This window comes from Crocuta crocuta, unplaced genomic scaffold, assembly GCF_008692635.1.
Source record: "Crocuta crocuta isolate KB4526 unplaced genomic scaffold, BGI_CrCroc_1.0 scaffold168, whole genome shotgun sequence".
In the NCBI taxonomy this organism is placed as follows: Eukaryota; Metazoa; Chordata; class Mammalia; order Carnivora; family Hyaenidae; genus Crocuta; species Crocuta crocuta.
In genome coordinates, this window is record NW_027532591.1 from 3612297 (window position 1) to 3626016 (window position 13720).

Here is a 13720-nt window from a genome sequence, read left to right on the forward strand (position 1 = left end):
TCGCTGACCGAGGCTGACCGCGGAGCGTGCGAACGACCCCGCCACTGCTTTATTCCTCCCCCAGATCACACATATTAGCGCCGGAAGATGGGGAACTGCCTCAAATCCCCCACGTCGGATGACATCTCTTTGCTTCACGAGTCTCAGTCCGACCGGGCTAGTTTTGGCGAGGGAACGGAGCCGGATCAGGAGCCGCCGCCGCCATATCAGGTAGGGGAGGGTGTGTGTTGGGGAGGAGGGGGTGCGAGGAGTGGAGGCAGCTCCGGGCAGAGACTGAGGGGGCTTCGGGACTGTCACTGCCCCAGGCTTTGGCAAGGCATGGCCTGAGGGGCGTCGACCTTCTTAGGCTAGGATCTGAGGGTGATTGCTTCCCACTCCCAGAATAGTGGGGGGACCTTTCACCTCCCCTCAGGTATGGTGTGGGGATGGTACTCTCTGTCCTTGAGTTCTGGGATCCGAGTATGTGATCATATCTCCTTGACCAGTGACTGGCGGTTCGGTTGTGCAATTTGGGAATGCCATTCTCCTTGTATGCCTAAATCGTGGAGTCTGAGCTGTGAGGTTTGGGGATGATTTCCTCATCGCAGCGCCAGCTGGATTATGGGTTCTGGGTAGGTGGTTGTCCCCCAACCCATTTATATTGTCTTGTATGGTCATCCTCACCTCCCTCTTGCCTCCCGTGTGTTTACGTTAATTGGGTCTGGTGGTGTTCGTTTCTCTTTGAAAATATCTTCAAGTGATTTTAGTCCCAGCAACATTAAGAGTTACTTGTTTATATATATTTTTAATCCCTCCTCCTTTTGCTCCACCCCTATGACACACCTTGTAAATGCGCTGGTTCAATAAAACTTGATTATCTTGAACTTTGGAAACCCCTAAACTTGACTTAAATACCTTCTGTTAATCCCTTTGCGTCAAAGTCTTACTCCTGAACAGTTTCGTTGCTTTTTTGTACAGCAATCAGCAGTCCCGTCTGTTTATACAATTAATGAAAAGCTAAGACCTCTTGAACTCACAATAGATATGTAGATATTATAGTCCATAATATATATATAAAACCTTTCCTCTACTTTTCAATTTTAGATGATAGTGGTTAAAAACTTTTTTTCCAGAGGGGCTTGGATATAGTTAAGTGGCTTAATTTCTTTTCCTGAAGGGGGTTTAGTTTTCTAACTGGGCAGTCTCCTTTGTTGTTTCATGTGGTGACATCATTATCTAGTGTTCTTTTCTCATTCCTGTGTAAACCAGTGTCTCATCACACCAGAAAAACCTGATCACATATGCTGGTTTTCTGAATAAAACTCTCAGGGGCCTTTCATACATACCAGTAAAGTCCAGTCTTAAAATTGTGACAGGGGCCTTTCATATATATGAGTAAAGTCCAGTCTTAAAATTTTGACTTACAGAAGCCTCCATGACTTAACTCTCACGTGTCTGTATTCCAGGCCTACAGAATACACCAGCCTATTCACATCTCTCTGCCTTTGCTCCAGTTGCTCCCTTTGCTAGGATCCCTTCCCCCAAGGTCGGCCAGGTGAACATCTAATCCTCTTTAAGGACTCAGCTCTCCTGTCTGCAGTCTCTGTGTTCCCCTCCCTCCCTCCCTCTGAATCCATCACTCCCTTGTTTGTGCCCCTCCCTCCCAACTCTCTCCTCCATAAGCAGCACATACAACACTTGGGTGTTAATATCCTTGTTTAGTACATGCATGTTTCATCCTAAAGGCATTTCCCTCCTTCCCTAGTGTGAGCTGCATGCAAGTAGGAACCCTGTGTCACCTGTCAGGCTGTTTTTTCCCCAGCATCTGGTTCATAATACTCAGTAACTTGTGAGATAAGTGAAGACTGTAAGCCTTTGAGAACAAGGACTGTGTCCTCAATGCTTTGTGAAATTACTGGCACTTAAGAAGCACTTACATGTTGAATAAATGAATTTGAATTCAGTACTGTGTGTTATAAGTTTATACACCTGTTTCTTCCAAACAGTGTCACAGGGAAGTCTTTTAATCTTTCTGAATCTTTGAAGATTTCACTCCTCATTTCCCTCAAATACTATAGGACAGTATGCTTATTTCAGTCTCATGAGCAAATTTTTTTAAGGTATGATTTATTTCAAAATCTCTTACTATGCTCCTTAATCCCTTTCCAGACAAATTGAATATCTTAACTGCCCTTATTTGCGTATCCTTATCATAATACAGTGTTAAGGATAACTTTATGGAGTTTATGGGAATTGTATTTGCCTTTTCCAGGAGGACTATATGATAAGGAGAGATTTTTTTGTATCATGAGGGAACATTTTTTGAAACATGTTATTTGTGACTGGTTGTTTCTGTGGTTGCCCTTTCCTGAAGTGAATGACGCAGATATGATAAGCCAATTTGGTATCAATTGGAAGAAAATAATTTCTTTAAAGGATGGGAGCATAAAAAGAAACTTGTAGAAAAAATTTTGTCTCCTCCCAAAGGAAAAAAGATTTTTAGTAATGGTTTATTTAGATGATCGAGAAACACTAGGCCAAAGGCAATGATTTATATATTCAGTAGACAGAAGTAACTTTTTTCTTCAAAATAGTATATGATTAACAGAGCTACAGGAGTTATTAGCTTTTTTCTTTAAAGAATAATCTCAGGGACACCTGGGTGGTTCCGTTGGTTAAGCGTCCAGACTCTTAATTTCAGCAGGTCATTGCACATTTTATGTGATCAAGCTCTTCCTTGGACTCTGCACTGAAAATGCAGAGCCGCCTTGGGATTCTCTCTGCCCCTTGTGCACGACCTCTCTCTCTCAAAATAAATAAATAAATGTTAAAAAAAATAGTGTCAGCTGTAATAGTATTTTTTAAAAATTCATAATGGGAAAAGCTGATTATAAAGGAACACACTTAGTATTTTTCTTTTTCTGTAGTTGGTAGTTTAAGAGACGTCCTTTGTGTATATCGTGCATGAGATACATGTATGCCAAGAACTCTATACACTAAATTTCTAAGTTCCACTTATTTCCTATTAGCAGTATCTGATAGATTTGTTTTATTTACTTATTTATGTTTAAAAAGTAAATACTGTACCATTATGGTAAGTTTATAGGAAGTATCTGTTTCTTTCCTGGATTTGTTTAGCATCCTCCTAACTGGTCTCCCTGCATTCACCCTTGTCTTCCGTATAGTCTGTTCTTAACCCAGCAGCCAGTGATTCTGGTAAAACAGATCTTGTCACTTGGCTCAATCTTCTGTGAATCACCATTTCATTCACAGTAAAAGCCAAATTCCTTAATGTCCCATAAACCCTACATAATCTATATATCCTCACACATATGTCTTAATGTCTCTTACTATTCTTCCTCCTGGTCTCTTTACCTTCTCTGGTCTACTTGTTCCTAGGACCTATGTATGCCTTGGTTGTTTTTATGCCTAGAGTAATCTTCCCCAGTTATTACTGCGGTTGACTCTTCTACTTCCTTCAGGTCTTTACTTAAATGACACCTTCATAAACCCTCTTAACGCCCTAAGTTAAAATTACAACCTACCCCAACACCCTGGAATTCTTCCTTACCCTGTTCTATTTTTTCCCCCATTGTATTTATCACTCTCTAACACACTGTCTTAACTATGGTTATTGCTTATTATCTGTCTTCTTCCACTAGGGCTAAGCTCCTTGAAGAAAAGAGGTTTTTTTTTTTAAATTGTTGAACAGTAGCTGGCATACATTAGGCACTCAATTATTGGTTGAATGAATGGGTTTGTTTTAAATGAATTAATGTATTTTGAGGCCAGTGCAGTTTAATGTCTTATAAGAATTAATGCATATTCCTAGTGCCTTCTTTCTTTTATTATGGATCATTTTCAAGGAATCAATCCTAAAAATCAAATTTCAGTAATATTAAATATAGGAATTGGTTTAAAATAATAAATTATTCAGGTTTTCTTTTTACTGTATTCTATAACAATGTTTTTTTATGAGAAAGTATTTGAATCCTTTTCCTTAAAGAAATGGAAGGGAAGAAATTAGAGCTCTTCCTGAATTATAAGGTTGAATATAAAGAAATTGAGCTCACCCTCTACTCTCTCCTGAAAGGTTAAAAAGAATACAAAGGAAATCTACCCATCAAAGACAGTCTGAGATGGGTTGTGAGAGGGAAGATAAATCATGAAAGGCTGGGGTATGAAGGTTCCGAAGACGAAAGACCAGCTGGTAGCCCAGTGCTCAAAGGTATATATGACCAGGCTTAAGATCTCCTTCCATTTGTCATATGATAATTCAGGAGTAACATTTGTAAAAAGAGCTTAGTATTCATTGAGCAACAACAAAAGCCACTTTGTTTGAATACTGTGTATGTATTTGTATAAATACAGATTGGTATCTCAGTTTTGCAGTAGTTTTTTATTGGTCACTTCATCCTGTCATACTTTTGATTAATTCATTTTGGATTTTAAAATCAGAAGAAAATAAGTTATTTTTAATACAGCAGTGAGTGCAAGTGTAGCTCTGGGTTTGGAGTCAGGTGGATCTGAGTCAGATGACTGTCACTTACATGTAAAATAAGTTATCAGATTTTATTGTGTTTTAAGGAACTTCTTTCATGAATAACAACATTTTGGATCTTTCCATTTTTTTTAATGTTTATTTTTGAGAGAGAGAGAGTCTGAGCAGGGGAGGGGCAGAGAGAGGGAGACACAGAGTCCAAAGCAGGTTCCAGGCTCTGAACTGTCAGCCTAGAGTCTGATGTAGGGATCCAACCTGCAAACTGTAAGATTATGACAAGAGCTGAAGTCAGACACTCAGTTGACTGAGCCACCCAGGCACCCCAGCATTTTGGATATTTCAGATTGTGACTGAATAAAGCTTTCTTCAAGATGCTTAAAAAAAAAAAAAGGCTTAGATTTGTTTGGAACTCATTAAAAGTAACCCATCTCCTTTCAAAATATAGAGTATAACAAAATACGGCACTTATTTTTAAGTATTCAAAGCTGTAATAAAATCAACACCTTGTTTTTCTGATAACAATATGAAGTTAAATTTAGGCATTTGAAGATTTTTTTATGCATTAATTTTCTCTACCTTTCTGGTAGAAATTACTTCAGTCTGTATTTCACACATCTTCATCTTATTATTTAACTTAAAAAAAATTTTCCTTTGTATGATATTTTATCCCTCCCCTCTTAAAGTTGTCTTTTCCTTAAAGTGCAGATCAGCTCTAACTACTTTGATAAAACCTTCCCTGACCATTTTTATTTGTGATATTTTTGTTTGTAATACTTATGTGGAAATCATGTGTTAATTAATTAGCTCTCAGTGCTTTACCAATGATTGTTTTTCCTAAATAGTTTCTTTAAAAATGAGAATGATAAAAGAGTTAAAAATTTAATCAGTGGAGTGGAATGGCATTCTACATGTTGTAGATACCTAGTGCTTACCTTAGAACTGTGCCTTCTCCTTCTTATTCTGTCACCACCATGATTGAAGTCCTCTCATGGTACCTAATTGATGTCTCCTCTCTTCCTCATTCATTTCATTCTTCAGTGCTAGATAAATCTATCTAGATCAAATTCTTTGCATCTTATTCCTTAATGACTTATTCAGGACTTACTACTGAAGATCTCTGTATTAGCAATCAAAGTCATGATCTGGCTCCTAACATACTTTTCCAGCTTTTTGTAGTCTTGTACACAACTTCTATTTGAGTCAGCCTGAAAAGTTTGCTATATTCTATATATGCCGTCTACTTTCCAACCTTTGCGTTGCTCTTCTGTTCCCATTGCCCAGAATTCTCTTCCCTTGTTTCCAGTATAAATTCTAGTTTTCTTTTTTTTTACTTTTTTAAAATGTTTTTTTTTTTTTAATTATTTATTTCTGAGAGAGAGAGACAGCGTGAACAGGGGAGGATCAGAGAGAGAGGGAGACACAGAATCTGAAGCAGGCTCCAGGCTCTGAGCTAGCTGTCAGCACAGAGCCCGACGCGGGGCTCGAACCCACGAACCGTGAGATCATGACCTGAGCCGAAGTCGGACGCTTAACCGACTGAGCCACCCAGGCACCCCTAAATTCTAGTTTTCAAGGTCCAGCTCAAATGCCATGAATCCTTTTCTGATTTCCCCCAATTTGAATAACATCTTACTCTGAACTCCTTTAGCACTTTACCATTATTAGGACACTTTACCTTTCCTATTTGATTTTATTTATAACAGTGTCATACCTCTTCTGTGAGACTGCAACTCTGATTCATCTTTGCATTCCTAGAGCTGTGCTTTTCACATAGCAGGCACTCAAATACTTGAATAAATGAAAATCAGTTACTGAATGTTTCTATGAGTGAGAAGTTTTATGGTTGTTTGCTTCTATATATTTTTCCCAGAATCCTGTGCTTTTTGGCCTTTGTACTTTAAAGGATTCTGTTATTTTTCTCTACCACATTTTTTTATTTGTATTCATTTTTGTTCTGTCACTTCTAATGTATAAAGTGTGTGAACTTTCATTTGAGATTGATTTGTATTCTGGTAGTCTAACTTGCCTTGTCTTTTTTTTAAGATATTGCTTATTTGTTACCATTGTTGCAAGGGTTTTATTTGTGCCTGGAACCCATTCTGTCTTCCTGTCCTTTAATGAAGACTGATTCTTTGCCATTAAGATTGTACCCACCTTTAAGAGTAGGACGTGTCACAGTTTAATTCTAGAGCTAATTATAAGGTAACTTGAGAAGATAGGGGTAATGAGTTACTTGTCCATAAGATCTGAGAAGTTGACTTCCTTAAAATATTAATACTTTCAAGAAACCTCCATATTATAAAATTTCGATCTCTTAAAATCTTAATACAATACATTAGGTTGATTGAGATTCTTCTTTTTAAAAGTCTTAATTTTGTTTGGCTTCTAAATAGAAAAATAGTCACAGAATGACTAGTATAGCTTCTCCCTTCAACTTGGGTCACTTTTTCTCTGTTGTCTTCTGTCATTACTGTGTTTTAGCCAAGCTAACTTCTATAAATGAGGAGGGGAATGAAAGGAAGATAATTGTAAATACAATTAGAATTAGGTGTTATATTTGTGATCTTGCCTTGAGCCATTTCTGAATATAATTATCTTCTATGTATAACTTTCCTTCAAGCAAAGAGTTAGGGATGATCTTTTTCTGTCCTGTATTCAAATAGGCTATTAAATAGGCTGTAACAAATTTTTAGAAGTTGATTCCTTACCAGCAACTTTTAATACTGAATATAATGAATATTTATGGTAGTTAACATGCTCAAAATTCAAGATCTTTGCAGTTGGTTTATAAATGAATTGGTGGAGATAATAAAGACTAAGAGTGAAATATGAGTGAAAGAGAAGAAGGAAAAGCTGGCTGCTAATAGACAGCTTAAGTGTGTGTTTTTAATGGCAAAAGAGATTGCTACATGCAATTGAAAAGTAAAGTGATAAGGGAGAACTAAATATATTCTGCTGTTGGATAATCTGCCTGACCTTTTGATTCTGATACTCAATTTGGCTTTATGATATGTTGCTTTTTGAAGTCTTAGAGTTCCTTATTTTAACTGATCAAGAATACTTTTGAGTTCAATTTAATATGAATACACATATACCTATCTTTTAATTAAATAGCCAACCTGGAGTGTGCTCCCAGAGGCCAGTTGAGTAATTATCTTGTTACTTATTGTAAAGTAACTAAGGGATATGAAATTGTGGGAATGAAGAAAAGCAATCCTCCAGATATATTTGTTTCTAAATTTATTAAAAATTTTCTGAATTCTTATAAAACTGAATGGTTTTAAGAAGAGTGAGACTTGTATAACTGACCTAGCTAGTTAAAATTACAGGTAATGGGGGCTCCTGGGTGACTCAGTTGGTTAAGCATCTTGACCTCAGCCCAGATCATGATCTCATGGTTTGTGAGTTTGAGGTCTTCGTCAGGCTCTGTGCTGACAGCTCAGAGCCTGGAGCCTGCTTCAGATTCTGTCTCCCTCTCTCTCTACTCCCCACTGGCACTCTCTCTCAAAAATAAATATTAAAAAAGATTTTTTTAAATTACATGTAATTTTGTATAACAATTTAATTTTTTTTTTTTTTTTTTAATTTCTGGGGGGGATGCAGAGAGAGGGAGGCTCTACACTGTAAGCGCTCGGCTCAAACTAACAAACCATGACCTCATGACCTGAGCTGAAATAAAGAATTGATGCTTAACCAACTGAGCCACCTAGGCACCCCAACAATTTAATTCTTATATTTGTTGGGGAAAAAAGCAGTTTATCATAAACTGAATAAGTAAGGCTTTAAAGATAAAACCAGGACACTCCATAACAGTTTCTTTTATTAGTCAGCAAATTTATGTTATGCCCAAGGGGAAAGGAAAATGAACCCTTTATCCCTCAGGAGCTACCATTTTATTTTAGTTAAGGGGATGAGGTTAATGGATATAAAGGAAGCATTTATTAGTTCTAATGAAGCAGTATATACTGAAGTATTAAATTGATGTAGACTTTTGAAGTTGGGGTATCAATTTGTGATACAGCAGTGAATCACAAATTTGCCTTTTAGCTTTTGAAGACTTCAAGTGAAATCTTACCTGAACATTGGTGTAAGAAATGGAATAAAAGCAAAAGGGCTGCCCTGATTAAAATATGAGTGGGAAAGCTTGGAGCCAAAAGAGTAATTGGTAGGTGGTAAACAGGAATTTAGAGAAAGTTGTATCATCTTGTTACATTAAAATGATAATATTTGTGTGTGTAAATAAAATTTTTTTATTGATTATGTACACTAAAGAGTATATCTTTAACACATAACTAATAGTATATTAACTGTATAGTCCAGTGACTTTTATATGTTATAACCACCATCAAGATAGATAGCCTGTTTCTAACCCCAAAAGTCTCCCTCATACCTCCTCCAACAGTCAGTAGTACCCCTTTGCCAAAGATAACCACTATTCTTTTTTTTTTTTTTTTAAGTTTATTTATTTTTAGAGAGAGACTGTGAGCAGGGGAGGGGCAGAGAGAGATGGGGAGAGAATCTCAAGCAAGCTCTGCACTATCAGCGCAGAGCCTGATGCGGGGCTCTAACTCATGAACAGTGAGATCATGAACTGCGCCAAAATCAAGAGTTAAGACATTTAACCAACACCAGTCCATCTTATTTGTTGATGCATTTCAAAATAAATTGACAAATAGTTTTCCAAAAGTGGTTCATCAGTTTACACTCCTATCAGCTATGTATAAGAGTTCTGTTTGCTCTACATCCTTACTAGCACCTGGTATTATCATTCTGTTTCATTTTAGACATTTTGTTAAGTGTGTACAAGTCTTTTCATTGTGGTTTTAACTTACATTTCCCCATTGAGAAATACATACTAGTATGTGGTCTTTTGTGCCTGGCCTCTTTCACTTAGCATAATGTTTTCAGGATTCATCTATGTTGTAGCATGTATTAGGACTTCATTCCTTTTTATCATGAAATTTTCCATTGTATGAATCTACCACATTTTGTTTTTAGCCATTGTTCAATTAATGAACGTTTGGGTTTCTACTTTTTGCTTGTTAGAACACTGCTATGAATATTTGTGTATAAGTTTTAAGTGAAGGTGTTTTCATTTCTCTTCATTATACACCTGTTAGTGGAATTGCTGTGTCATAATTCCATGGTTAACCTTTTGAGGAACTACCAAACCATTTCCAGAGTACTTTTACCATTTCATATTTCCACCAGCAGTGCACAAGAGTTCCAGTTTTTGCACATGGTTTGCCAAAGTGTATTGTCTGCTTTTATTGTAGCCATCTTAGTGGCTATAAAGTGGCATCTCATTGTGGTTTTGATTGCATTTCCCTGAAGGCTACCAATATTGAGCATCTTGGGGTACCTGGGGGCTCAGTCGGGTGAGTGTCTAGGTCTTGATTTCTGCTCATGTGATCTCACGATTGTGAGATCATGAGCCTTGTATTGGGCTTTGCACTGGGCATGGAGTGTGCTTAAGATTCTCTCTCTCTCTGTTCCTCGTCTCCACTCGCACACTGTCTCCTGAGAATAAAAAAAAAGTGTTGAGCATCTTTTTATGTGCTTTTTGTCATTTGTATATCTTCTTTGGAGAAGTATCTATTTAAATTCTTTGCCTATTATTTTTTAATCAATATTTTTTTGGAAAGAGTTCAAATGGGGGAGATGGGGCTGGGGGAGAGAGAATCTGAATCAGGGCTTGATCCCATGACCCTAGGACAATGACCCTAGCTGAGATCAACAGCCAAATGCTCCACCAACTGAGCCATCCAGGCACCCTTCCTTTGTCTATTTTTATTTAGGTTGTCTTTATTATTGAGTTGCTGGCAAGAGATCTTTATATATTCCAGTCCCTGATAAGATATATGATCTGCAATCTCATGGTTCATGGGTTCGAGCCCTGCATTGGGCTCTGTGCTGACAGCTCGGAGCCTGGAGCCTGTTTCGGATTCTGTGTCTTCCTCTCTCTCTGCCCCTCCCCCGCTCATGCTCTGTCTCTCTGTCTCAAAAATAAATAAACTGTAAAAAATTTAAAAAAAAAGATATATGATCTGCAAAAAGTTTTCTCCTGTTTTGTGGGGTTTTTTTTCACTTTCTCAATGGTGTTATTTTAAGCACAACAGTTACTAATTTTTTGAAGTTCAGTTTTTTCTTTTGATATTTGAATTTTTGATGTCATGTCTAAGAAGTTTGGCCAAACCCCAGTCAAAAAGATTTACTCTTTTGTTTTATTTTTGGTTCTCATGTTTTAGGTGTAGATTCATTTTCAGTTAATTTTTATGAATGGAAGGACCATATTTATTCTTTTGTAAGTGACTGTCCTGTTCCAGCACCATTTGTTGAAAAGAGTATTCTTCCCCCATTGTCTTGGCTTTCCTGCCCAAATCAGTCATCCATAAATACAAGGGTTTATTTTATAACTATCCTTAATGCTAGTACTACACTAACTTTACTACGGTTTGAAGTCAGAAGTGTGAATTTTCCAACTTTATTCTTATTCAGCATTGTTTTGGCTATTCTTAGTCCCTTTTAATTCCATATGAATTTTAGGATCAGCTGTCAATTTCTGTAAATAAGCCAGCTAGGATTTTGATAGGGCCACTTGAACTTTTTTTTTTTTTTTAAAGTGAATTTACATTGAGACATCATTATCATTCAAAGTCCAAGGTTTATATTAAGGTTCACTCTTTGTGTACATTGAGTTCGAACAAAGGTATAATAACGTAGATCCACAGTATAGCATCATTCATAACAGTTTCCCTGACCTAAAAATCCTCTATGCTTCACCTGTTCATCCCTCCCTCCTAACCCTTGGCAACTACTGAGCCTTTTTAATTTCACCATAGTTTGCCTTTTCTAGGATGCCTTTTCCTGTCATAAAGAATGGTGCTTTTCCAGATTGTCTTCTTTCATTTAGTAATATACAATTAAAATTCCTCCATATCTATCCATGGCTTGAGAACTCATTTCTTAATTTTAGCACTGAATGGTATTCTGTTTTCTTGATGTACCACAGTTTATTCTTTTACTTACTAAATGACATCTTGATTACTTCCAAGTAGCACTTATGAATGAATAAAGCTGATGTGGATATCCACGTGTACATTTTTGGGTGGACATAGATTTTCAACTCCTTTAGGTAAATACCATGGAACACAGTTGCTGGATCGAATGTGGTAAGAGTATGTTTGCCAAATTGTTATAGTAGCTATGTCACATTGTATTCCCACCAGCAGTGAGTGAGATTTCTTATTGCTCCACATTTGATACTGTCTGTGTTTTGGATTTTCCCATTGTAATAGGTATATAGTGGTTATGTTTTGTTTTTAATTTGCAATTCACAGTGCTGCTCAGTGTCATCCCCCTTACCCTTAGGTGGGACAGGATGGCAAGAGGAAGATGGGGTTGGATATTTCCCTTCCTCCATGTGGTAGGTTAGAACCAGCTGGATTTGAGTATTTCCATTCATTCAGATAAGGTTAGGTTATGATAAAACTTGTACAGGTTAGCTCTGGCAAGTTTCTCCTGGGTGCAGGCCTTGTTAAGAAGAAAAAATGCTGGGGCGCCTGGGTGGCTCAGTTGGTTAAGCATCCGACTTCGGCTCAGGTCAGTGATCTCACGGTTCATGGGTTCGAGGCCCGCGTCAGGCTCTGAGCCTGTTTTGGATTCTGTGTCTCCCTCTTTCTCTGCTCCCTCCCTCCCACTCATGCTCTGTCTCTCTCTGTCTCAAAAATAAATAAGCTATAAAAAAAAAAATTAAAAAAAAAAGAAGAAAAAATACTCTGGTGTATATCAAAAGATCTTTTCCCATCCCCTATTAGAAGCATGAGGGGATTTTTCTCTGATATTTACTGTGGACCTGGTAGAACTCGAAGATAAAGAGGTGGGGGCACCCCTGGATTTTCTAACTCAGACTTGGCCATGCTGAAGCTCTAGCAGTCTGTCAGTTACAGTTCAGGTTTTCCTACCCCAGCACTGGTTCTGCTTAGGGATTTCTGCTCTGGTAAGTTTTGGTTTTCTGTATCTGCTTGTCTGTCTGCATTTTTGGGTCAGCAGTTTTCCCTGTGACCTCACTTGTCTGACAGATACAAGAAGGGTTGTTGATTTCTCAGTTTGTTCAGTTTCCTTTGTTAGGATGGAATGGTAGTTTGTAAGCACCTTACATGCCAGACCAGAAACTAGAAATTCTTAATTTTCATGATGATTCTATCAAAGTGAATATTATTCCACCTTACAGGTGAAGAAACAGCTTTAGCAGTAGAGTCAGGCATCTATGTGATCAGAATTTTAGACGGTAGAATTAATTATACAGCATAGCAAAGGAAAATAGATGTAATAAACCAGATTTGGCTCAAAGGCCATGGGAACATGGGAGTCCATTTCCAGTAGAGTTAATCTGTCAGAATGGGATATTATAATGAAGTGGCTTTTACAGAGATAGCTGTAGTAATGAGATGCCTTTAAAATGGAGTGGGTCTTAAAAATATTTCATAAATCATATAAAGGTAGGTTTCATATAGCACAACAGTGTTCTGCTGAATTGACAAAAATACCCTTATGCTTAACATCTGTTTTGTCATTTGAGGATAAACAGCCCTGCTAGCTCAGTGTAATAACAATATTGAAGGTAGCAAAGTTTGTTTTGGTGTTTCCATGTCTTTTCTATCAGTGATTCCCCTTCCTGTCTAACCTTTCTCAACCAAATCAGTATAAGAAATGGCATATTCATCATTAGTTGGTATTAAGGCACCAGCTCCTGTCTATGAATTAATGCTAATTGCAATATAGTGTGGATGTGTTTTATTTAGTGTTACCTTCTTGTCATTTGTATCCTGGTTTCTTCTCTTTCATTGTGACTTTTTTTTTTTTTTAATGGGGAAGTAGAAGTAAATTTAGACCTAAGAGGGCCCTGAAGCCATAGGAACTAAAAAGTAGTTGATTCAGGGTAATAGAGGAGCAAGGAGGTCCAGGGAAAAAAAAGTCTTAAAAAAGAAATGAGGTAGTAAAATCACACAGGAGAATGTAATGGATTCAGTTGTAGAAGGTACAATTGCAATTAAAGTGAGATTTACCAGTTTAAACAGGGATTTGTTTTGGATAAATATGTTTTGGGTAGAAAACCTGACACATTTTTTAACATTTTTGTCAAGATTCTTTGTTCCAGTATAGTACCTTTGGTAACAATGTCTTACTCTCAACTCAGTCTGTTTTCAAATGTCACAACCCTCCCTTTCCATTGTTACT

At 37.3% G+C, this 13720-nt stretch overlaps 1 protein-coding gene across 1 annotated transcript in view; it reads left to right on the forward strand.

The window, feature by feature from the left end:
* Positions 1–6: 6 nt before the first annotated feature.
* The window catches only part of RNF11 (ring finger protein 11), a 38581-nt gene continuing 24867 nt past the window's right edge, over positions 7–13720 (forward strand). Inside the window, exon 1 of the mRNA XM_077779810.1 lies at positions 7–210. Within this exon, the coding sequence (XP_077635936.1) occupies positions 88–210 (123 nt within the window). The 5' untranslated portion in view covers positions 7–87. The remainder of the gene's footprint in view (positions 211–13720) is intronic.